Below are 25,881 nucleotides of genomic sequence, written 5' to 3'. Positions count from 1 at the left end.
GTGACTGTCAATGAGGTGCTGTTTCCAAACTTTCCTTTAGTTAAAAAATTATTATTGTTTTCATTATCTCAGTGAATCTATTGCAGCAATACGTGGATAAAGATCCAATAACTTTGAAGAGGTTCACATACATTTATGTCGTTAATAAATAAGTGAAGGTTTCGAGAATTGTGCTCAATTAACATAAATCGGAATCTCATCAAAACGGATTTCAACGCTGAAACTAGCTAGCATCATCCAGTCTCATGACACGTTCCTGTATCACCAGGGCAGCGCCAAGTCAACTGACGTTCGCAATTTCTTTGGCATCAGATAATTCAGGCATTTGGCATGAAACTGAATTATATGACTGTCAATAAAGTGCTGTTTCCAAAGTTTCCTTTAGTTCAAAAATGGATTTTTTTTCGTTATCGCAGTGAATCTTTTGCAGCAATACGTGGATAAAAATCCAATAACTTTGAAGAGGTTCACATACATTTGTCGTTAATAAGTAACTGAAGGTTTCGAAAATTGTGCTCAACCAACCCAACTCCGAATCGTATCAAAACGAGTTTCAACGCTGAAACTAGCTCACATCATCCAGTCTCATATCACAATCCTGAATCACCAGGGCAGCGCGAACTTAACTGACATTAGCTAATTTTTTGGCATTAGATAATTCAAGCATTTGGCATGAAACTGAATTATGGGACTGTTAATAAAAGTGCTTTTTCCAAATATTCCTTTAGTTAAAGTATGGATTATTTTTTTCGTTATCTCAGTGAATCTTTTGCAGCAATACGTGGATGAAGATCCAATAACTTTGAAGAGGTTCACATACGTTTATGTCGTTAATAAATAAGTGAAGGTTTCGAGAATTGTGCTCAACTACCCCAATTCCGAATCTCATCAAAACGGGTTTCAACGCTGAAACTAGCTCACATCATCCAGTCTCATGTCACATTCCTGAATCACCAGGGCAGCGCGAAGTCAACTGACGTTCGCTATTTCTTTGGCATTAGATAATTCAGGCATTTAGCATGAAACTGAATCATGTGACTGTTAATGTAAGTGATTTTTCCAAACATTCCTTTAGTTAAAAAAGGGCTATTTTTTTCGTTATCTCAATGAATGTTTCGCAGCCATACATGAATAAAGATCTAATAACTTTGAACAACATAATGAGATTGTTTTAAGAAAAGCTTATTGTAATAGTAACTTCTCCGTTGTGGCTTCCATCCAAAAAAAAACTTCTGATGCTTATCCAGCAAATATCGTTGATCAAACAAATTGCACATGAAGAGAAGAATAACGATAGATACACAACAAATGTATGTGATTGACGATAACCAAAGATGAATGATTGGTTACCGGGACCGACGGCTTAACGTCCCCTCCGAAGGACGAAAAATAAGCATAAGGTGAAAAACAGTGTTAATAAAATTTAGGAACATAATTATAATAAAACCACAATCAAATAAACTTAAACAAATTTTATTTTAACTTATTAAGACTTCAAAAAAGATGGCATAACATATCCTATCACTTGATTATGATATTTTTTAAATTATAATTAAATTTTTCAATATAGTAAAAAAATAATTACATTAATTTCGCCTACTTACAAATACTAATTACAATATTTATTTACTTAAAAATATTGCTACTTTGGCTTGTTTATGAAAAATAAAATTAAAATGAGCATTTACCGTTTTTAAACACAGACACATATTAAATCTGAAACTGACATCAATTATTTTTTTTAATAAAGTACAAATCAGGTACAAACTTGCTTTTTTCGTGTAATTATTTGTTACCTTTAGTATTGTATAAAACAAATCAACCTTTAAACCTCACAACTTGGATGAACAATGATTAAATTGGCACTCTGGATCTTTACACACTCCAAACAACTCAAAAGGACAATACATTATTAAGGGATCATATACCTGCTCGCTAAAAATAATAATTTTTAATATCAATTTTGACATGTTAACGTCATTTATAATATTTTAAACATCAAGCGATTCATAAGTACCTATTATTAGTATCTAATGGAGATACATATTTAATATGTTCTTCGGGATCTTTTTTAATTTCCTTTTCCATCTCCATTTCAACTTCCTGATTAACTTGCTCCCTATTTCCAGTGGGAGCGCTTATATTAATCGTACTAACATCAATTTCTATTAATTCCGCACCATTTGCAGTCACTTTATCAGTACTTTTGGCACTATTAACATTTTTAATCGGTGTTGAAGTTTTATTCTCCTCCAAAACTTTCACTTTCGTTTCAAAAGTTTCTTTCGTTTTTCTTAAAGCAGCACTAAAAAAATCTTCATTGAACCCATTTTTTTGTGGTAGTTAAAATGGTTTGAATATTTTGAATTGTTATTATGTATATATTTTTATTGACAAACCCTCGATCTATTGCGTTTTTCGCCTTTTTTAACTTGACCAGTAGATTGGAGTAGTTTTGTTGCGTAACGTGGAGTTTATCTCGAGCCTTTTGTAGTTCGCCCAGTAACGTTTTGATCGTCACCTCACAACGTTGACGGTCGAGACTCGCCTGGTTCACTTTTTGAAGTAGAGGTCCCAGCGCCTTGTACTTACCTTTCATCTGGAATCTAAATTTGCAGCTCAAAAGATTTTTTGTGCATTTTACAAGACAAGGTGAGTCATAAAAATGTATAAAAATATAATTTTTAAATAAACACTTTTTATTTAACCAAATATTGATAATTTGTAAAAAAATCATATTGATTGTATTTGAAGAAATTGTAATGATAATTTTTAAGATATTAGTAGCTTTATGTTTATCACAAATTTGATATTGTAATATGTTTTCCCGATGATGATGATACCGTTGCATTCAAATCGGTACAGAAAAATAAATAAAATATGTAGAATAAAAAAGTATAGTTTAGCTATATTTAACCGTTTGGATACCAAAGGGTATTGAAAAATCCCACTAAATCTCACCACTCTTGCTTTAAGTGGTTGACAGCACCGCTAGTTGTCCACAGTGCTAGAAATGTACTGGGATTTTTTGACACAAAATCAACTTGAGACTCAAACAGTTAACTATAACTAATACATTAATATTGTTGTGAAATTATAGAAGTCATAGAGGAGCATCACCACAAGAACGTATTAACAGAATACACGCTAAGGGAATGGCACACAAGATGAAGTCTTGTTATAAAAGCTACTGTGTGATAGTGAAGATGAAAGCATCGCTGCTAGTGAGTTTTGTTAAAAATTGCTAAAATTAAAAGTAAACGTTTATCTCTCTACGAAAAGTCTAAGATAATTAAAGAAAGGAGTAAGTGTGTCTGCGTTAGGTAGAAAGCACGGTATTGCAAAATCAAGCGCTTGTTCAATGATAAATAAAAAATCTAAAATATTAGCAGTGCTAGATCAACCTAGATAATTAGCTAAAAATCTCAGATGTCTCAAGAACTGTAACTCAACCTAGTTAAATAAAAGAAAAGACATTCTTTAAGGTGGACAAAAAATTCGGTGGAACAGGCTCAGTTTTATTCTGTTCACATTATCGCGAGTCCACTGTACTGGTAAAGCTCAATAAAGTTGGTGCAGTTGGTTAATTTACACAGATATTTTAAAACATATTGCACAAAAGATACTACGCCAAACAGTACATGTACTATAATGAAAGAGATGACGCTGAGTACACCTCATTAAATGTGAAAGATGGGCGGATTGAGAACGCAAATAATTGAAAAGCTGGGGATCTGGATAATGAAAACAGCAGCAATTTTCGTAAACTCATAATTCGAGCTCAGAATTGGACCATGAAGTCAGGATTTTGAGATATCTAAGGTTATGTACAAGAAAAATGGCATTTTTGGCAACTTTTGAAGTTAAGTAAGGGAAAAAAATCGAGGTTTTTGAACCAGACACACGGATGTTTGAAATATTTGATGATATTCAAGAAAATGAAATATTAATTCATATTTTTTGAAATTAGTTTGGAAAATATTGGCTCAAATCTTATCAGAATAATCTAATTTATCGATTTATTATTTCTTTGCTAGATACTCTTCTTTTAAATATAAAGTTATCAATAATTAATAAAATAAAAGCACAAAAATTAATCATATAAATATAAAGAAAATTTTATAAACACTTTGTAAATATTATTTATACATTTCTAAGACTTACCATGTATTATACTAATTTTCATAAATATGCATGCATTAAGGAGTATTAAATGACTCATTTAAATCTAAGCAATTTATAAATACAGTCGATTCCGATTAATTGGAACGCCGATTAATCGGAACAGCCGCTTATTTAGGGCAAATTTAAAAAAACCGGTATCCTATGTAATTTCTGTATATTTTAATCGATTAATTAGGACAGCTTTCCGCTTAATCGAGACAAAGATCCGCCAAAATGATTTTTTTGGGTCGAGAAAACCGATTGTAATTTATCAGACATGGTACAATATGTAGTGACATCAATCGTTGTATTTTTATGGCCTCTACGTTCGATTGAACCAGTGCTAAAGCGATATGCCCGTCTATCGGAGAAATTTTTGATATACCGAAATCTACTCTAGCTCGTCTATTACTAGAAGAAGACGACCTAGGTGAAAATGGACAGAAAAGAAAGATCGCACAAAGTCTGTTGAATAAATGGTTTTCCGTACTTAGTGGGCAAAGGTGTAATCAGAAGAGATTGCGATAAAACTAGAACACAACGAATTTAAAGCAACAGATGGATGGTTATTTCCATGGAAAGCAAAACACAACATCAAATTTAAGAAAGGACGCGGTGAAAAAAGGAAGCGCCGATAATGAAAGACTTTTTTGAAAGATTTCTGTGCAGACGTCATCTATAATGCTACATGTATATAAGATGTTGTAAAGAAGCTTAGACATTTAGAGAATCAATTAATAGATTAAAGAAGAGGAAGGTTAGTGGAGCGAAAAACATTAAAGCTGAATTAGTAAAGAAGCGAATAGATAAACTAATTACTATAATAAGCCATACGGTTGATGTTAAAAAACGTCAAAACGTCCCTTAAAAACGGGGATAAGTAGAAATGTGAGAATTATCGGGGCATAACGGTTACAGCCACATTTAGTCGATTATGTGGAAGAATTGTAAAAGATATAATAGAACGAGAATATGAAAAACAGAAAGCAAAAGAACAAAGCGGATTTCACGCAGGTGATCGTGCATAGACCAATATATGATAAGATTGTCTAAACTATGAAACCAATACTCTAATTAAACTATGAAAGGTTTTGGAAGAAACACAAATCTGAAACAACGCTATAGTGACTGCAAAAAAAAAATAAAAATCTTTGTTTCAACAGCTACAAAGATAAGTGCGAAAATTTCCATTCTGCAGGCAATACAGTTTACTGCTGACAGCTTTGCACTATGCGGTTTTAAAGCGTTGAGGTACCGAAACCTTCACCGTTGACAAAAATGATCATGCATTACACGAATCTGTTACAAATGGCGAACAATTTTCAAGAATAGATGAAGTTTTACTATGTTATGAGTTATGACAAACAGGAAACTTTATGTGTGCGGATTTCGTACAAGTGCAAAATTGTTAAAGTTTTGTTTTTTTGTGTTTATATTCAATTATTATTTTAATTAAAATATACATGTTTTTACTAGTTTGTTTTGTATGCTGCATATTTACATTCATTTAACCAAAATATTTTGGAAAATAATTTTATGTTATTTTAGACGTACTTCGCTCTATTAGGCAAAAATGACCCGGTACCGATGCGTCTCAATTAAGCGGAATCGACTGCATATAAATAAAAATTCTATTATATTTAAATGTAACTTCGCAAATCCATCTTGGCCGTGAAAGCCAGATGCGCCATAGCAAACAGTAGGCGAAACCTACGGAACTTATTTCTCTATCATATTTCACGGAATGCGTGTCGTATACAGTGCCCAACAAAAGTATTCGTGTAAGTATTTCATATGGGATATTGCTGATGGAAGACGAAAACAAATAGGAAGGTATTGATGAAAAGGAAGGAGATTGCAAATTTGCGTTGTATTTTCTTGAGGCATGAACAAGAATAAAGATGCGGTACGGCCTTTTATTTATATGGATGAAACATATCTACATTCGTTCTACCCCCATGAAAAAAACTTGGATGATAATTCCAGCACGCTGATCTTTCGACAATAGAGAGGTTAAGTATTTTTTTTATTGGCTTATTCGAAAGTTCTTTAAAATTAATTGACCCTATATTCTTTAATTTTTTATTCTGAGGCTATTTTTACAAAAAGAAAATAATAAAGTTAGAAACTACAGAGTGCGAACTCCAAAGTAAGTCGCTCAGATTTGAGCGTACGATTGGAGGGTATAAAAATCAAAAAAACTGCCGGAGAGAGACAATGCTACGAATCTTATGCGCTAGATGAAAACGGAACAAAACGAAAGTAACGTCTGTGATTTCTTTCCTCTTACTTAAAAACGTCATCTGGAGACGGGGGTGGGAAATTTTAAACTTTTACATTAATTATTGCAAAAATTAAACAATTTTCGAAGGTGAAAACGTTACTAATCCGTCTAATTTAATTTAGATTAACGATTTTTTGAAAGACGGTCTTTCTAATCGATTGATCTTAACGGCCCTATTATAAGAAATGACTGATCTAATAACTACTACCTAATTTTCCAGAAAACAGCATGTTAGTAATAGATAATGTTCCATATCACAACAAACAATGAAGAATAAAACGTCCTATTTACAACACATAAGAACTTTACTTACAGATCTTAACCCGACAGAATTAGTAAATATCTATACAGTGTGTTTGATTTTAGCTGTTAGCAGATATCTCGATTACTGTTGGAGATATGATAAAATGTTATAGAAGGAATGTAACTTCGCACTTAATATTCTGTTATCTATCGTAGATAATATACCGTAAGATACAGTAGATAACGTAAATCACGTAGAAAGTTACTCAATCATTTTAGATACTGGTCACCTGACAGATGCTGTCACAATAAAGCTCTGATCTAAGCATCGTTGTAAATAGCACGTTCCATTCAAAATTACGAATGTATTCGCTGTATCTAACACAGATGGTCAATTGTGTTTTTTTTTCAATATGATAGTTAATAGAGTACTCAATAATATCGAGCAACTATCCTTCTATAACAGTTTGTCATATATCCAACAATGGTCGAGATATCTGTGGTGACAACTAAAATCAAACACACTGTATAGATGGAACTAAAGCCTGTATCAAAACATGACAGTTGTTATAAAAAACAATAACAGAATATCTGTAGATATTATAAGGGTGATTCTTAACCTATAATATCTATATATATACGCATAAACTTGGGGATTTATTCCTAATGACAAATAACAACTAATAGGTGAAAGAAATTGTAGTAAAAGTTTTTTAGTTAGAAATTGTGTAAGCCCGAGTCTCACTCGGGAAAAAGTTTACAGTTATATTTACTATATATTTGTATAACTTTTGCGCAAAAAATGTATGTATGCTTTCAAAATGTATTAAAGATTACTTAGCAATAATAAAAAGAAATAGTAGTAATATTTTTTTTCCAACTTTTCACAAAAAAAAATAAATCCAAGAACAGTATCTTATTGCCCTTGGAAGAAATCCCCAAATTTATGCATATAGGTTGAGAATCACCCTGTTTCCAAAGGCAGCCAACAAGGGTGCAGTATCGCCCCTACGTTATTCAAAATATATGATACGCTTCATAAGTAATCGCCCCCATCTAATTATAAAAATTGGTCAACTTTGTTGTTTTAAACGGGACATCCTATGCAAGTTATCCCGTATCTTCCGCATAAGAGCATTATACGGTTGTAGGATACATTATTCTGAAGCGATCTTTCTAATAAAATTTTTCCGAAATGTTTAAAGTCGTCCAATAGCGATTCACTTCAATAGCGGAAGAACTTTATTTCGCTTTCCGTGTCGAAGCTACTGGCGTTTCCCTAAACTTTTGTTGAATCGCTATTGGACGACTTTAAACAGTTTCCGTGCTGTTATTATAAACATTTCGGCAAAATTTTATTAGAAAGATCGCTTCAGAATAATGTATTCTACAACCGTATCATGTTCTGGTGCGGAAGATACGGGACACTTGTGTAACATTTTCTAATAGAGTTAAGAAAATACGAATTCAGTAATACCCTACAATCAAACATTAGTTAATTAGTTTTTATGATGTTAATTAAAAATCAACCGCCTCAAGATCGCGTATCGACACAGAATAATCAGAAATGACACTTCGGGTATCCCGCTAAATCTAATTTACGACACCATGTTTTAGGAGTTGTTATTATCAGATAACCTCACTTGTGCTTAAACGCTTACGTTTACAACTTGTGCTATTGGTTTGATGTATTTGATGTATGTTGTTGTATAATGAGAGATTGTAGAACAAAAGTGTTTAAAATTTTTTTTTGTCGAGTTCCAAAAAATCGCGAATAGTAAATAAGTTTTATTATTACCTTTTTCTTGCAATTAAACTCGTGTTTATATTATTTTCAGAGCAACTTAGTGATTGATCGACTTTGATTCGTAAAGATGGGGGAATTTAAATCGAGGTTAAAGAGAGGAATCGACGCCAGCGTCCTTTCTGGTTATGCTGTGAGGGAGACAAATTGCAAAATCAGTGAAGGCCCACCCCGGGTTTTGATGCTACCGTGAGAGAGAGAGTGAAAAGTATAGACACGTATGGTTCCCAACTATGGACCATGAATGAAAGAAGCAAATCAAGAATAAACACCCTACTAGAGGAGGTGCTGCCAGAAAAAAAAATTAGTCGAGTGAAGAATACGGACAATCGTAAAAGAAATGGGATTCAGATTAGCATACTGGAAATCATATAAGTAAGCAGAGTAAGATGGTTCAGACATGTTCAACGGATGACGAATAAAAGATGGCCAAAGAAAATGATAATATAGGATATATCGCCAAATCGAAGAAAACGAGGAAGAAGACCAAGGCGGTCATGGAGAGTGGAAATTGACTGGCGAAATAGAAAGAAAATGGAAACTAGGATGCAAGAAACAGCTATAGACTATAAAAAAAATTAGCCTAATAAATACAAAAATTTAAACAGCTAGAATTACTATAGAGTTAATGTAATAATATTTATAATGTTCAAACGGCTTAATTGTTATTTTGCATATCCGCAAAAATGTAATATTACGATGTACTAAATTTTTGGCGAGCACTATACACGGTCGACGACAACGATCTGGAAACATCGCACGCTTCGCCACAGAAGGTATTCTGTGGCTTTGCTTTTTTCTGGATGAACCATAACACGTTAGAAACTGTCCTATTGATATACATGGAATGTTTGTATTTGTAAACAGCTTCCGAGTTTTCATTTGATTTTATTTATAATATTTTCTAAAGCCTAAAACTAATTGATAAATAGATTTACTGAATGTAAAGTTATTATTTTAAATTGTGAGAGGTTGGGGGCGGAGGTTAATGCATATGACAGACAAGGTATTGTCAGAACTGTCCCTCACCGATTTCGTTGTAATTTGCTACCGCGAAAATTTGCTATCATCTAGAAATGTGGTAAAGGTAAACTGATCGTCAAATCATTTCAATCATTTTTAAGGAGCTTTTTATTCATATTACACATGTATCTGACCACAGGTAAACTATCCCCAGCTTTTGGGAATAATTCAAAAACCATCCTAATGCCACTCGATTTTAACGGCATTAAGTACCCTTATAGTAGGTTTCAATACATTAATTACGTGCTTTTTTCATTTGCCTCTGACCATACCCTGCGCAGTTACGGGATAAAATAGATAACCCTCTGCCGTAAGATTGATGTGATAAATAATAAACTAATACACTTTTAAACAATATTTTGAAGAAAATCATAAATTAGTTGTATGTTTATGATTTTGAATATTTCTTTTTTAAGCAATTTTTACGTATTTTAAGAAGCGGTCGACGACTAGCAAACGTTAGGTACACTAACACTCCACTGTTAATTGTCCACTGTGGTCGACTAATGGAAGATTATATGAATTGTAAAGCCTATGTTCGACCACCCGGAAATAAAAACATGTACTATGTATAGGGAGTATACGACATTTAGGGGTGGCTGGGGTTAACTACCCTCAATTTTCGAGAGTATTGCTTGTCGATTTTGGTGCAATTTATCACTATGATTTCTTAATACGTTAAGTAGTACTTTTGAAAGAACTTCTGCGTAGTAGTAGCAACCGTCAAAACGACATGTTTTTGTCAGCAGGACATGGTATATTACAGTACAAGTGAGGAAACTATGATTTTTCATTAATACGTATGTCAGATAATAACTTAATAATTTATAATTCGCCTTCGGCTCATGTGGAAAGACATACAAGTTAGTGGAAAATATTAGTTTCCCACGTGTGCTGTATAGCGTTTTGTTCAATCCTACTATTTAGAGAAAACCCATCTTAAAATTCGATAATTCCTGAGTAATTTCACGTCGATGATGACAGCAGTTTTGACATTGTCATGATCTTAATTGATATACAGGGTGATTCACATAAGAACCGACACAGAGCAGGGACATGTAGAGGACAATAAATTACGATGATTTAACGCAAATTATCTCTATACTAAGTTGTACCCCTGAGGAGTTATAGACGTTCAAAGTTGGGTCTTAAATTTTTAAAACATTGAATATCTTCGTAATACATTAAGCTAGAAAAACCAAAGTTGGTATATGTTACGAGTGTACCGAAGGTATTAATTGGTAGCAAATTGACACCAATTAAGGCATTTCAAAGGGTTTATTAAGGGTGATGGTACCCTAAATTTTGGCAGATTTTTTTAACCTTTTGGTGGATTTAATACATTATTACCTCATTTCATGTGGAATTTAATTCTAAAACTTTTTTTACTCTTATTATTTTTTAAAAAACATTGTCATTTTCATAAAAAACTCAAATACCTAAAGACACTTATTTCGTAATGTTACTTAAAATCATCGAAAATTCAGTAGTCGGCTGTGAAATTGTACGTCAAACTTGACACATAGGTTATAAAACCTTGTTGTCAAATAATTTTATAACCTATTTGTCAAGTTTGACGTACAATTTCATAGCCGACTACTGAATTTTCGCTTATTTTAAATAAGATTACGAAATAAGTGTCTTTAGTTATGAAAACGACAAAGTTTTTTAAAAAATAATAAGAGTAAGAAAAGTTTTAGAATTAAATTCTATATTAAATGAAGTAGTAATGTATTAAATCCGTCAAAAGGTTAAAAAGATCTGTCAAAATTTAGGGTACCATCGCCCTTAATCAACCCTATGAAATGCCTCAATTGAGTTCAATTTGCTACCAATTAATACCCTTGGTACACTCATAACGTATGCCAAATTTGGTTTTTCTAGCTTAATTTATTACGAAGATATTGAACTTTTTAAAAATTTAAGACCCAACTTTGAAGACCTATAACTTCTGAGGTGTACAACTTAGTATAGAGGTAAGTTACTTTAAATCATCTTAATTTATTGTCCTCTACATGTCCCTGCTCTGTGTCGGTTCTTATGTAAATCACCCTGTATGTAAATAATCATTTGGGTCGAATTGTTAATTGTCATCATTATGCATAAAATTAATAAATTGATTAAAATTAATAATTTATACAAGTGAAATACATAATTAACTTTCCACGTTTGCTGTCCACCGTTTCTTAGTTAACATCCGTTACGTTTGAACAAAGAGTTGTTTCTTATAATCAAAATATAAATCGAATGAAAATCTATTGACCAATCTAAAATTAATATTAATAATATTAACGTAATAATTGATGCAATAATATGGTAGTTAATTAACCTGTAACAACCGCAAAAAAACCCAAATTAATTAATCCCACGTGTACTGACCATACAAAACAAAAAAATGTAAAGTGTACTGATTCGAGTAGCTACACGAAAACAACATAGGGTTAATACGCCTAAGGACCACCTGCAACCATAAATTTAAAAAATAAAAGAGTAGTAAAATTTCCCTTTTAAAATGCCTGTCAATAATTATTAGTTGCCAGTGTCTATCACTCAAATTACAAGTAATTGCGTAAATAGTGATGGTAGTACTGCCCTGCTTTATCAGCTGAGAAAAATACATACCGAGTTGAAGGTTTGAAGTAAGTAACCCTAGATTTTTACTAAGCATGACGTGTTTCATAAATAAGCATAGAAAAGTATTGCAATCGTGTTTTATTAGAATCTGTACAGACACAATTTGAAATAGAACAGTTTTACCGTTTCTTTCAATGAAGCCTTAAAATACGAAAAATTGCTTAAAAAAGAAATATTCAAAATCATAGACAGTTTTAAGAAGATTGTTCTCTCTAGTCAAATCTCGTTGATTCAAAGTATTCAAAACCAAAAAAAGAGTTCCCAAGAGTGATATTCAGAAACATCTTTAATAGATGCTATTGACGCAATTCTTAATGGTATGGGAATATGAGAAGCTTCCCGAAATTTTCAAATTCCTAAAACTAGCCTAATAGACAGGCTTAGAACTGAATAAAAATGAGGCCTTTGATTATGGAGCTACCTACCATTCTCAGTCAAGAAGAGGAAAAAATTATCTTTGTGGCTAAAGCATTTATTCATGACAGAATTCCCCTTAAAGAAGGAAGAATTGTTCAAATCGATTCAACACATTGTAAATACATACAAAAAACGAGAACCTTTCAAAGACGGCAAGCCTGGGGATAAGTGGTTTAAGGCATTTTGTAGACGACAAACTATTGTCTTTCGGGAGCCCGAAGCTGTGTCAAAATCACGTGCAATTACACACGAAGCAATACGAAAATGGTTGACAGAATTGAACCACTTCTACTTACGTTCGACTACTTTGTCAGAAAGTATTAGAAACAGTTTTAAGTTTCACACAGACAGTTTATAGTACACATACGTTAGTTTATGAAACCTACTGTACTTTGTTTTAAGTATTGGTCTTGAGGCCATGAGGTATATTTACATTTATTGCTTGAGTACCCACAACGATACTCATTAATTCGAAAAAGAAATTGAATCATGTACCACATAAGGTACACAAAATAATTTTGGCAACATAACAAAAATAGTTGTGGCAGTCAACCTGTTAAACGATGTGGTTTTTTTCCGCTAGATCCGACAAATTGGCCGTAAATTTTACAAAATGTGTTCAGAATCGATTAGAAAACACAACATTGATCGATTACCATGGAAAATTTAAATACGACAAAGGAGGGTCTTTCTCATTTTAAAGAGAGATTGAAACCAAAGAATATCGAAAATATCGTGAGACTCTCAAATTCCCAGGACCATATGCTACACAGACTGGACAGAGAATTTTAAATAATAAAAAATATTGCGATCCCGAATACAATAACACTTAAAAAAATCAAGATTAATAATAAAAATCGAAATAGGCGACTGATTTTAAATTACATTGGTGTCATTAACAAAAAAAAATAGAAAAGATCTTATCTGTTTAAATTTTCCTGATTCCGAACTCATCAACACTTATTCCAAGAACAAAACTCCAATCTTCTTACAGAACGGAAACAAATCATCCAACATTCACGTCGAAACTATCAGCTGTGCTCAACAAGGACTGCACCACGTGTCAATTTGTTACCGAAATGGCTTTCAAGGTCACACGCCGTTGGACTTCTCTCGAAGACCAAATTAAATAAATCGGAATAAAAGAAACATGAAAAAGGAGAAAAAGAAGAAGCCTAAAAAATTAGATAATATTTATGCGACCGTCGATGAAAAAAAAAAACTTAACATACCTTTAGATATTAATCGGCTTTACGATAAAGTTTTCCAGCGTAAAAAATTCGGAAAAACCGTTGGTTACTCCAAACCAAAAATTAGATCGTGAACCCAAATCCGTATAAAACGTAATGAAAAGAAGCCTCCAAATCCAACAATAAGGTGCTGAACAAACAACTTTCTTTTTTAACCCTCTAACTAAAACGATACGTTACGCACTAGCGTCTGAACGATAGGGATGAGACGCACTCGCTTCCCCAAGAAGAATAACAACTCGACCAATCAGAACTCGAGAAACAAATTTTTACCTTATATGGGCAAACACCTCATGGCGCACGCATAAACTACGAAAATTCAAACAAAAATAAAATCAAACAACGAAAAACAAAACTGTTACAAGCTAGTCCGAAAAAAGGATATACAAAGAAGATATATTAATGATAATCAAAGTGAAAGAGATAAAATGATGTATCTACTACGTATTTTCATCGTTAAAAAAATGTATTGTAATTAATTAAAAAATTTTGTAATTATATTAATCATGGTGTAAGAAATTAAAAAATTATTAATTTGAGTCATTAATCTGAGACATTTTCTCAGATATTCTAGATTCGTGTTATTAGTAAAACTAACTTAATAAACAGATTTAAATTTTTTTGAAAAATTTTCCGGTATTAAGGGTACTAAGATATTACATCGAAACAGTCATCAAAAAGTACATACAGTCATCGAAAAGAGAAAAAATTTCTTTCAAATGGGCCTAACGAAACAGAACATTGCTATTTAAAAAAATTCAAGTATTATTCGTTACTCATTTGTTTTCTGACATAAAAACAATTGTATGGTGTCTTATTATGGAAAATAAAATGTTAAACAACTTTTATATAATAACTTTTTTCATAAAGTCGATATTTAACGACGACGTTAAATGACCAAACTTGCCAAAATAACACAAGTTTTTTATATGTACAGTATGTCCGTAAAGTAGCAGATATAGACGTTAAAATCATTAAAAACGGTTTATGGAAAAATCCCTGAAATGGATCTAAAGTTTCAAATTTTTTGCAACTATTTGGTGTAGATTTCTATTTGGTGTAAAATGATAATCCCCCATTTTTATTACGGAATATGAAAGATGTACTTTAAAGTCTAATTACTTCAAAGTTGTTTAAATGATAAAAATAGCAGTAGCCATGAGTAACTACGGTAACCAATGATTTTCAACAATTCCCTGAGTGTCAAACTCTGATTTAATTCTTAATGCAACAAATCCTGGTCGCCAACTCATTAGCCAAAGTATACTGATAAACTATTAAAAGACTTTATTAATACAGGCTGTCACATAAAAAAACTCCCCAAGCTGTAATTCTGTCATTTACATTCAGATTCATGCTATAAATACATTTTTTGCAATGCCATCTTCAATTTCACGCGATTATCAAATTTTGTTTTTCAAATTGCTCCGTATATTTGCGTCATTGAATAGAAAATTTTCTTGTGTAACCAATATTAATATTGACTGTAGTAGATTTAGAGAAAAATCCTCTTTCATATTCCGTAATAAAAATAGGGGATTGCCATTTGAAAAAAATATCGATAACGTTATACTTAACTCGTTTAGAAAATTTGAAATCTCCACCAAAAGTTTGAAAAAATTTAAATCTTTAGACCTGTTTCAGGGTATTTTCCATAAACCATTTATAATGATTTTATCGCCTATATTCCCTACTTTACGGACATACTATATAAAAATAGTATGTATATAAAAATAGAGTCGCAACTTTTCTAAATTTGAGCCAAACATTAACATTTTATATTTTATTTCAGCTATAAGTAAACCGTAGAATTTGAAACTTTGTACGTTTTTACTACTGGTTAAAACTTTATTTTCAAGTATACCTTAAGCTTCAATAGCGCTCTCTAAGGGGATGAAATTCACAACCTTTATGAATTTTTTATAAAATAAGAAAATATGAGTTCCTTAAAGATAATAGTTTTCGCGTAAAAAAAAATAGAATATTAAACTAAAATAATATTAAAATATAATTAAAAAAAAATTGTGTCATGGTATTAAAAAGTTCTTATAAAAAATTAAGGTATGCTTGAAAATAAGGTCACCAGTAAACGTACAAATTTACAAATTCTACGGTTTACTTATAGCCGAAAAAAAATTAAATGTAAATTTTTGACTCAACTTTGGTCGCTCAAAAACAAGAGAGTTTCAACCCTATGTTTATATAAAAAAACTTGTGTTATTTTGGCAAGTACTACGTCCTAGTAAAGTTTCCCGATTAAAGTCTGAACCACCTATACAGGTGGTCAGAGTGTCCCGTATCTTCCGCATCAGAGCATTATAAGGTTGTAGGATACATTATTTTGAAGCGATCTTTCTAATAAAATTTTTCCGTAATGTTTATAATAACGGGAACTATTTAAACGAACTATTTTTCCACCAATAGCAGATCGTAAATCAGACACAGGTAATCGGCCCAACCCTCGACCCGTCCGCCGCGCCGATCATAGCACGTTTCTCACGTGTACTCACCAATAGATTCGACACGGAAAGAGAAATAAACTTTCTAATAACATTTCGAAAAAATGTTATTAGAAAGATCGCTTTAGAATAATGTATCCTACAACCGTATAATGCTCTGATGCGGAAGATACGGGACACACTATATACTATCCATACATACCCTGTATTTAAACATACTATAAGGGTACTTGACGCCGCCAAAATCGACAGGGTAATTTTTAAATTATTCTAAAAAACTAAAGGTAGTTTACCCCCTCAGCCCTCAGATATACAGGGCCCCAAATTCAACATTAAGCGAGCACCGGGGAAAGGGCAACCAATACCTGTTCTGGTAAAAATAAGAAAAAAATTCCATGTCTCTTACCTATGTGGTAATAGACATATTTTTGAAAATGTTATGTTATGAATCTTTGCAATTCAATAGTGATTTTTTTAATAATGTATTCCTTATGAATCATGCTACTATAGAAGTCACAAATCAAACAACAAAAGTCGTTAGTTTTGCAAAAAAAATATTAGTTTGATTGAGTTAAGGTTGAAAGAATTTTTGTCTATTAAGTTTGACACACGATTTCTAAAAAAAAGGAGTAGTACAGCACCCTTGGCAAGTTATTTTAAAAGATGGCCTGTTTAGTCAAGATTCCAAAATGGTATAACACTTGCCATTCTTCTTTTCCTAAAAAATATTATTGCCTGTTTTTCTGCAAAAAACAAGTTATTTAAAAAATTCATACTGTCGTATGTTATTTGTATTTCCTCCAAAATAATTTAACAACATTGCTAGATGTGCCACTCAATATCTATAGAGAAATGTGGTTTCAACAAGATGGTTGCCCAGCTCATTATGCATTGTCCTGTACGGGATTGAATACAGAATATCCCGAAAGATGAATTGGGAGTCTTTGTTCGATTACGTGGCCTCCTCATTCTCTGGCCTAAATTCGCCTAAATCCCCTTGATCTTTTTATTAAAATTGCACAAAAGAAACAGTGTATTAAAAACCGTTTATCCTCCTCAAGAAGAACATGAAGAACCTCGGCCGGCTGTAAGTGTTTCGAAATGTTTAAAAAAGATATCAATTAAGTATAGTTTTATCTCTTTAGTTTGTATGCCATCAAAGAACCAACATCAAATATAGTCCATTGAAAATGTGGTACATAGCATGTCTTGTACGAGGAATGACTGTTGATGAAGCTATTAAACAATTAAAATTCGTTTTAAAAAAGGGGGCCAAAGATTTAGAGAAACCATTGAGGAAGCCAGAGAATTGGCTATTAAGAGACATAATGTTGAATTTGGTAGTAATTTATGGGTTGGTAAGTTGGTTGGTGTAAATTCTTATTAATTATGAAATAATTTGTTTATTTGTGGTGTGTTAGCCGAATCTTTTGTGGGAAAAGGACCAGTTTAAAAAAAAGTTTTATCTCGCCTAAACTAAAAAATCGGGCAGACATCTTTTTATCTGCTCCAGCTGCAAGTGTTTTTAGCGAGCAAATTTTTTCTGATGCAGGAAATATTTATTGTAATAAAAGAAACAAATTGCTACCTGAACGTGGCGAAAGTTTGATATTTTAGCATCGCAATTTAAAGAAATTAAATTTTGATTATTAGTGTCATGCACGTGTTTTTTTCATTGATCAACAATTAATAAAAATTAAAAAGAAATAATTTATAGTTGCTTTATTATAAAAAAAAATTTTTGAATGGGTTTCTACTTTCAAATACTTATATAAAACAGTTAATATATTTATTTACCGATATTTATATCGGTATGGGCCGATCACTAATATTTATACAGGTGTCCTACAAGCGACAAAGTACATGAATGGCATTAAGGAGCCGAGATACGCAGTTCTTCCTTAAACAAAAGTTGTAGGAAATTTATCATACTATAAACGGAAAATATTTTTATACTTACAGGTGTTCCATAACGACGTACCGAAATAAACATACGTTATTTTAAATGGCACTCTATTTAAGGATATCTAAGCAGCAACTGTCACAAATTTTAACTTTCTAGCTCGATCAATCGCCAAGAAATTCAGATTTGAAAGGCAAAAACTAACAGCTCTAGGTATCAACATGTCTTATCAAAGTCAACTTGGTTTTGTGTGTAGAATCAGAATACGCAATAAAAACTAAATAATTCCATTTAATATAACCAGAGCCCGGATAGTTTAGGAAAGTTATCCTAAAACGCCTCCCACTCCAGTCTCAAAATTCAATCGAAGGATGCGAACCTGTCGGATAAGTCATACCTTATGTCACGAAATAAATTATGAATTAATTTATTAATTATAAATTTAATAAAACCAAAAATGAATAATTCAGTCGTATTTTTGTATTATTTTTATTAATTCATTAATTAATGTTGCACAGCAAGTTCTTCGCTAAGGTACGCTCATCGCTCTTCGAAATTCAATTTTGAAGAGTAACTTAGTGATCAAAAGATGTCAAAAGCGACAACAACGTACTTACGTCGTTGTCATGGAATTCATTTCGTGTGGAGGGGCGCACTTTTCCTAAACTGTCCGGGCTCTGAATATAACATATGTTTATTTCAGTACGTCGTTATGGAACAGCCAGCATGTATAAAAATATTTTTGTTTATAGTGTGCTAAATTACTATATTTTTTAAAAGAAAAATGGCAAGTGTTGTACCATTTTGGAAACTTGATTAAACAAGCCATCTTATAAAATTACTTGCCAAGGGTGCTGTACTACTTTTTTTTTAGATATTGTGTGTTAAACTTAACAGATATAAATTCTTTTAACCTTACCCAGATCAAAGTAATATTTTTTTCGGAAAACTAACGACTTTTGTTGTTTGATTTGTGACTTCTATAGTAGCATAGTTAATAATCATTATTAAAACAAGCGAACATTTCCGACCCTCCTACCTAAAGATATGATATATGGGAACGATTTTTAACATTTTCAAAAATATGTCTATTACCACTTAGCTAAGAGATATGGAATTTTTTTCTTATTTTTACCAGAACAGGTATGGCCTTTCGCCCGGTACCTGCTTGACATTGTGCGTCAAAAAGTTCGTTTTTTTAATTTAAAAAGCGAGTATATACCGTTTATACGAACTTAAAACTACCAAATTGCAACGAAATCAGTGAGGGATACTTTCCTTGTAAGACATACAAACGTGTATAAAAGCATAGCGATGACTCATCCTGTAGAAATCGAAGCAAGCGAAATTGTTAGATCATTGGTCGTCGACATCACGAAATCGCCAATCTCACGATTTACTTCTCACACATCTAACCAGCCAAGATGGATTTGCTAAGCTATACCTTCCACTTTTCTTCACGTGCAAGTTTTCTAAAGTTTTTTGTAGAATCGTCCTATTTCCATCAATCTTGGGACCATTCGTAACTCCATTACTACCACTTTTCACCGTTTGTATCGCACAATTGTTCACTTTATTACCATTAATATTATTATTAGTCACCAATTTCGTTGAAGTTTTCCTTAATTTTTTCCTCTTTGCGTTTAACAATTTCTGTTTCAACATTTGATATTCTCTTTGTTGAGATTTCGGTAATAATTTCACCACTGATTTATCCAAAAGTATTTCTCCCGAGGTATCTTTCTCTTCATTAATATCTTTTTTTGATTTTTCTTCTACAGCCGCTCGTTGGGTTTTCAAAAACTCCTCGATTTTTGTGTTATTTACTTCCATTTTGATGTCTTTTTCACTATTTTTTTCTTCTGAATCGGATTCATCTGAATCTTTTAGGTTTATTATTAATTTTTTAACAGGTTTTGGTTTAATTTGGATTATTTTTTGTGGTGGCTTTTTGTTAATTGGTGGATTTTTTGGAATTACTTTATTGGACATGGATACCAATAACATTGCTCGCATTATATCCACATCTTCTTCTATAGATGTGTTGTGCCCCCAATTTTCAATGGGAGGTTGATCGTTTTCTTTAATTTCATCCTCTTTATTATCATTATTAACATCATTTTCTTTATTTTCTTTTCTCTTTTTTCTCTCAGCTGCTTTTTTAATCATTGCAGACTTTAATGCATCTAACCTTAATTGAATTAACTCTTCATCCTCCTCCTTACCTTTATTTTCTTCCTCCGGAGTAACTTCAACGTTTTCATTCGTTTTTTCTTTTGATAACAGAGCTAATTCTCTCAATTTATCCAATTCCTCATCTTCATCCTCTTTCTTATCCTTATCAGTGGGATTATTAACACCCAACATTGATTTTAATCGATTTTCCAAGGGATTAACATGCAATTCAACTTCATTATTGATTTGAATAGCCCTTTGAAATTGCTTTTTTAAATCCACGTCGAAATCGTGATACCCCTTTTTAAGTTTACGTCGTTTGCAACTCGCCGATGATCTTTTACGTTTACGGTGATGGCGGGGTTGTTTTGAACCCCGAAAATGATTTGATGATGCATCGGATGTTACGGAAGGTACGTCCGAATCGGAATCGCTAATGCTGCTCAAAGAAACGGCACGTAATAAGTCTCTATGCGATACGGACTTACCAACTCCAAGTACGGGCGGAGAGCACGGTATCGAACTTTCCGAAATCACTTCGAAAACGTCCTCCACTACTTCGTCGCTCTCGTCATCGATTATTTCGCCCTCTTCGGGTTCCTCTGGCACCGATTTTACCATAGTTTCCATTTACGCACTAAATTAATACGCAACACGTATGGAGATAACCTCACAATGAATTGAACTGAAGATAGCGGTGGTTCTTTTCAACTGTCAAACCTTTGACATATTTAAACTAAAATCGCGGGAAATTTGAAATAATAACCTTAAAAATCTTATTTATTTAAGTAAATAATATAAATAATAGATTTAAATTAAATAAAACGCAATTTAAATCATTAAATCATTTACTTTATTATAATACATTAAATTTTACAAAGAATTTATAATTTTTCTTGACCTCATCTGCTTCAACCAATCGTCTAATTGTTCTTGTGGCTCTTTTGGAGCATGTAAATAATAATTTTTGGGTGGTTTACCCTCTTCTAATCGTACGAAATAGTGGCAATGGAAATATTCGACAATTCCAGGCCTCACTCGGGCGTGACGTCTTACACCTTTAAAAACTGGTCCTTTTCCCACAAAAGATTCGGCTAACACACCACAAATAAACAAATTATTTCATAATTAATAAGAATTTACACCAACCAACTTACCAACCCATAAATTACTACCAAATTCAACATTATGTCTCTTAATAGCTAAATCTCTGGCTTCCTCAATGGTTTCTCTAACATCTTTGGCCCCCTTTTTTAAAACGAATTTTAATTGTTTAATAGCTTCATCAACAGTCATCCCTCGTACAAGACATGCTATGTACCACATTTTCCATGGACTATATTTGATGTTGGTTCTTTGATGGCATACAAACTAAAGAGATAAAACTATACTTTGATATCTTTTTTAAACATTTCGAAACACTTACAGCCGGCCGAGGTTCTTCATGTTCTTCTTGAGGAGGATAAACTATCTTATTGTATCTCAAAAATTTATTTGGTTTATTTGGATTATAAGCAGAAAGAATCGAACTTGTATGAATAGCACTTATTTGAGGTGAAAATAACGCTAAAGGAGTTTTAATTATTTTAGATATTAACATTATTATAACGTTTTTCGATATTATTGAGAACTAAAAGTTAGGTTATAAATTCGACTCATATCAAATCTCACGTGTATTAGAAAATGATCCCAACATCATCTTTCATCTCTTTCTAACCTAAATCACTCTCATTACGCTATCTCACTTACCCCATGTTGGCATCAATCCATTACTACATCTTGTAAAATCAATTCGTTCAAATTAGGTTATGTTGTAATAAAGCTGATAAAAAGGGAGCCTGTTTTTAAGAAATTTCCCAAGTTAATTGTAAAAATGCAAAATTAAATCATTTCCTTCAATACGAAAGTTTTTATCCCACTTATTCACACTTATTTGAGGTGAAAATAACGTTAAAGAAGTTTTAATTATTTTAGATATTAACATTATTATAATGTTTTCCGATATTATTGAATACTAAAAGTTAGGTTATAAATTTGACACATATCAAATCTCACGTGTATTAGAAATTGACCCCAACATCTTTTTTTATCTCTTTCTAACCTAAATCGCTCTCATTACGTTATCTCACTTACCCCATGTTGGCATCAATCCATTACTACATCTTGTCTAATCAAATCGTTTAAATTAGGTTATGTTGTAAAAAAGCCGATATAAAATGAGTCTTTTTTTAAGAAATTTCCCAAGTTTAATTGTAAAAACGCATAAAATTAAATCATTTCCTTCCGTACGAAAGTTTTTATCGCAGGCGTATTTTTGTAGCGAACATTGGGAGCATCGTTTAAAAGATCCAATTTTACAAAAAGTTAATGTTGAAGATTTTTATCAAGATTTAGAATTAAGGCACTCAAAAACTGGTAAAATCAGCGCGATAGATGTAGATATATTCGCAAATGCCGTAAAAGAAGATACTTATATTGAGGAACTCTTAGATTTAGTTCACAAATTAAGATTAAGTGCCGATACACAAAATACATTAAATTCAACATCACACGCTGTTATTAGATATTTAAACAATACAAATAACGATGAAGTGTTGTTAAGAGTATTAGATGATCGGTTAAACTACGGAATTTTCTTAGATTACCATATTGCCAATTTATTAATGTTTGATTATTATAAAAAGGGTCTTTTTGCGAATGGAGCAAGAGTAGCAGCAAATTTAATGTTACAGGAAGAATTCGAGAGTCCATTATCAATTAATTTGGGATTATTAAATTGTTACAACTACCTAAAAGACCCTAAAGGTTGGCCTGAACTTGAAAAAATTGAAGAACCAGAAGAAGAAGTTAAAATTCGAGTTAAATATTTAAGAAATCCTTTTGATGATGATCATTTTGATCTTACAGCACCAAACAAAATCATTGGAAAAACTTTAATTACATTCACTAAAAATCCTGAAAGCGTATTAGAAAAATCTTTACATTTACTTGGATTAATTTTATATGAAAAGCTTGATAAATCAAAAGACTTCTCAAATAAACTCGATAAAATCCACTCTGACATTTTAAAACTAATCCCAGATGACAATGAAATTAAGAAATTGATTGTGGAAATTCCCCAAGATTCTGAAGATGTACAAACTCTTTTGGAGCAGCGAGTTAAAGATTCTGAAAGGAAAATGGGGGAACGAGATATTTCTAATCAATGTGACCTTTATAATAAATGGATTGAAGAGAGGAAAAAGTCGCTTTTGGAACAGAATGAAAGGATTAGATCCGAACAACGATTACTAGATGTTGAAACACTCAAAAAAGATTTACAAGAACGCGAAACTAAATTGTGGTTCTTTGAAAATGAGGAGAAAATCGAATTGGAGATTCTTGCGAAAAGTCAAATGCAAAAACAGAATGAATCTGTTGAGGAAAAAAAAGTTTCTGAGAAAAAAGAGGATTTAAAGAAAAATAAAGGGCTGAAGTAATATTGTAATTTAATAAATAGTTGAATATGAATAAATTTGTTTTATTTATTTTTTTTGTTTTTATTCCAATTTGTTATATAAACTCTAAATTAGTTATTTATTAAGCCTCATTCTTGCATAGGCCTTGCGGGAATGGAAAAATGTTTATTTTATAAGGTTTAAATAAAATATTTGTACTTTCACTGATTTATTTTGTTATATTTTTGTCTGATTAATTTCGCCTTAAAGGCATCCTCAGAGACTTTGTTTAAAATTTAAAATAAATTTATAAATAACATTTAATTCCGAAATTAGATGAAAAAATCTTAAACAGCACATTATATTTTAAAATACAATAAATACAATGTTTTTCAAGATTTTATTGAATTTTAAATTCTAAACAAAGTCTCTGAGAATGCCTTTAAGGCGAAATTAGTCAAACAAAAATATAACAAAATAAATCAGTGAAAGTAAAGAAAAAATATTTTATTTAAGCTTTATTTACTTACTGGTAAAATGGAGCCTTGCTTCTTTCAACAATAAGTAAGGGTAAGGGGGGTACAGTGAGACGGAAAATTTTGAGGGATCATTTTTATTTATATTATGCATAGCACGATTGTATAACACCTACTGAATACATACTAATTAGTTACTTTATGTATTATTTACAATAAGATAATGTTGTGCCGCTTTTCCCAGTGGTCCAGTCTACTTTACACATAATATAGATAAATATTGTCATATTTTTACCGTTTTAAGATGAAAACACAAAAACACACTACGATACGCTGAACACACATTTAGGATATTATTGTTTTTATTAATATTATTACTTCCCATCTTGTTAGAATATTTATGTGGATAAAAAACTTTGCTTTTCAGAAGGGTAGAATTTTTTTATTTTCGGCTCAACCGGTTTCGACTATTTTTTAGTCATCTTCAGGAACAATAGCCACGTCAGTTTCATTCTTAATTTTCATAATCTGAATTCATATCTTCTTTTACATATGCTTTCTTGAATTCTTTGTTATTAAATGATGTTAAAATTGTTTCTAATTTTATGTTTTTTCTTATTTTTTAGATCACGTTAATCTTGTTAATCTTTACAATGGTTGTTTTATTTTATTTTTTTTAATTTTTTTTTTTAAATAAAACAACCATTGTAAAGATTAATAAGAATAAAGAATTTTGAATCCATATTGAACTAGACTGGAAATCAATCAGCTGCATTTCAAATTCTTCAATTTCCAACCACTCCAATTGGGACAAATTCAGTTTATCCAATGACGTTACATCATGGTACATAATAAGCTTGAGTATTTCCAATAGTTCTTTGAACTGAGAAAATCTCGCTGAAAATTTGTTTACGGATTTGTGATTTGTTTCAAAATGCCGTTTCACAGACGATGTTCCAGAACATAAAACACACACCGCCTTGTCACCTTGACTAATCATGCATATTTCTCTGTCCACCAAGTTTGAAATTCTCTGATACTCTTTCTATCTTGTACTTTTTGTTTTTTGCTGAACTAGCCATAAATAACACTTAAAATCATAGATAAAACTCAAATAAACTTCGAATCAAATATTCACTATAATGTTAGCCATAAACAAACTATGCGTCATTAGCAATAAAAACTCATGATTGTAGGGATTGTAGGGATCACTCGCGTTCGCTCGTCATATAATACCTACTTCACACTTTTTCGTAGTGCATCATAATGAATTTTGTGATCAGTGACGTGCCCAAAATATTGGGTCGACCACGTGCCATTGGTTCGCCATCCCTGGATTAGGGCATTAGGTTACTAAATCGAACGGCTTCATCCTCCGAAGGCGATACAGGACATCCTCGTTGTCGAGAAGCTGGATGTCCTCGATGTTGGGATGATCGTGCATGTTTAGATGCGAATGATGCAATTTCTGATGACACCGATGCTACTTGCAAGTCGTGATAGAGGTCGGTATTTCTTATATACCACGGTGCATTCACTATACACCTTAGCACATTGTTTTGGAATCTTTGAATCAGACTTGCATTTCTCCTACAGTTGGATTCCGTAAGTC

General features: G+C 32.0%; 3 protein-coding genes and 1 pseudogene across 5 annotated transcripts; 2 read left to right on the top strand and 2 right to left on the bottom strand.

The window, feature by feature from the left end:
- Window positions 1–1,457: 1,457 nt before the first annotated feature.
- LOC111416205 (putative autophagy-related protein 11) lies at window positions 1,458–21,060 on the bottom strand. Of its 2 annotated transcripts, XM_071200541.1 has the most exons (5): window positions 19,626–21,060; window positions 2,400–2,606; window positions 2,018–2,305; window positions 1,797–1,935; window positions 1,458–1,722 (listed from the first exon to the last, which is right to left on the bottom strand). In XM_071200541.1, the coding sequence occupies exons 1-4, from the start codon at window positions 20,984–20,986 to the stop codon at window positions 1,833–1,835; spliced, it is 1,959 nt and encodes a 652-aa protein (XP_071056642.1). In that variant the 5' UTR covers window positions 20,987–21,060; the 3' UTR covers window positions 1,458–1,722; window positions 1,797–1,832. The 2 variants fall into 2 exon arrangements, with proteins under 2 accessions (XP_071056642.1, XP_022903941.1); XM_023048173.2 differs by having other exon boundaries at window positions 1,458–1,935.
- On the top strand, window positions 13,720–17,760 carry LOC139431765 (large ribosomal subunit protein uL22m-like; annotated as a pseudogene).
- A 126-nt stretch (window positions 21,061–21,186) lies between the features above and the next one.
- LOC111416203 (mitochondrial ribosomal protein L22) lies at window positions 21,187–22,283 on the bottom strand. 2 transcript variants are annotated; one of them, XM_071199884.1, is made up of 4 exons: window positions 22,106–22,283; window positions 21,783–21,922; window positions 21,514–21,727; window positions 21,187–21,450 (listed from the first exon to the last, which is right to left on the bottom strand). In XM_071199884.1, the coding sequence occupies exons 1-4, from the start codon at window positions 22,116–22,118 to the stop codon at window positions 21,230–21,232; spliced, it is 588 nt and encodes a 195-aa protein (XP_071055985.1). In that variant the 5' UTR covers window positions 22,119–22,283; the 3' UTR covers window positions 21,187–21,229. The 2 variants fall into 2 exon arrangements, with proteins under 2 accessions (XP_071055985.1, XP_022903940.2); XM_023048172.2 differs by lacking the exon at window positions 22,106–22,283 and having other exon boundaries at window positions 21,783–22,061.
- An 87-nt stretch (window positions 22,284–22,370) lies between these two features.
- LOC111416202 (small ribosomal subunit protein mS27) lies at window positions 22,371–23,886 on the top strand. Its single transcript, XM_023048171.2, has one exon. It carries the CDS (start codon window positions 22,573–22,575, stop codon window positions 23,833–23,835), a length of 1,263 nt encoding a protein of 420 aa, XP_022903939.2. The 5' UTR covers window positions 22,371–22,572; the 3' UTR covers window positions 23,836–23,886.
- Window positions 23,887–25,881: the final 1,995 nt, after the last annotated feature.

The sequence above is a fragment of the Onthophagus taurus genome, chromosome 11 (assembly GCF_036711975.1).
Source record: "Onthophagus taurus isolate NC chromosome 11, IU_Otau_3.0, whole genome shotgun sequence".
Taxonomy (NCBI): Eukaryota; Metazoa; Arthropoda; class Insecta; order Coleoptera; family Scarabaeidae; genus Onthophagus; species Onthophagus taurus.
Note: the sequence above shows the minus strand (reverse complement) of the source record. Positions and strands in the feature narration are given on the sequence as shown.

Bases quoted from the DNA above. Each gene is read 5' to 3' on its own strand.
- LOC111416203 (XM_023048172.2), bottom strand. From the start codon at position 21,956: ATGTTAATATCTAAAATAATTAAAACTCCTTTAGCGTTATTTTCACCT. The intron at 21,728-21,782 runs GTAAGTGTTTCG...TTATCTCTTTAG, and splicing joins ATGAAGAACCTCGGCCGGCT to TTTGTATGCCATCAAAGAAC. The intron at 21,451-21,513 runs GTAAGTTGGTTG...GTGGTGTGTTAG, and splicing joins TGGTAGTAATTTATGGGTTG to CCGAATCTTTTGTGGGAAAA.
- LOC111416205 (XM_023048173.2), bottom strand. From the start codon at position 20,986: ATGGAAACTATGGTAAAATCGGTGCCAGAGGAACCCGAAGAGGGCGAA. The intron at 2,607-19,625 runs GTATAGCTTAGC...CTGCAAATTTAG, and splicing joins CACGTGAAGAAAAGTGGAAG to ATTCCAGATGAAAGGTAAGT. The intron at 2,306-2,399 runs GTTTGTCAATAA...AGATTTTTTTAG, and splicing joins AAAAACGCAATAGATCGAGG to TGCTGCTTTAAGAAAAACGA.
- LOC111416202 (XM_023048171.2), top strand. From the start codon at position 22,573: ATGAGTCTTTTTTTAAGAAATTTCCCAAGTTTAATTGTAAAAACGCAT.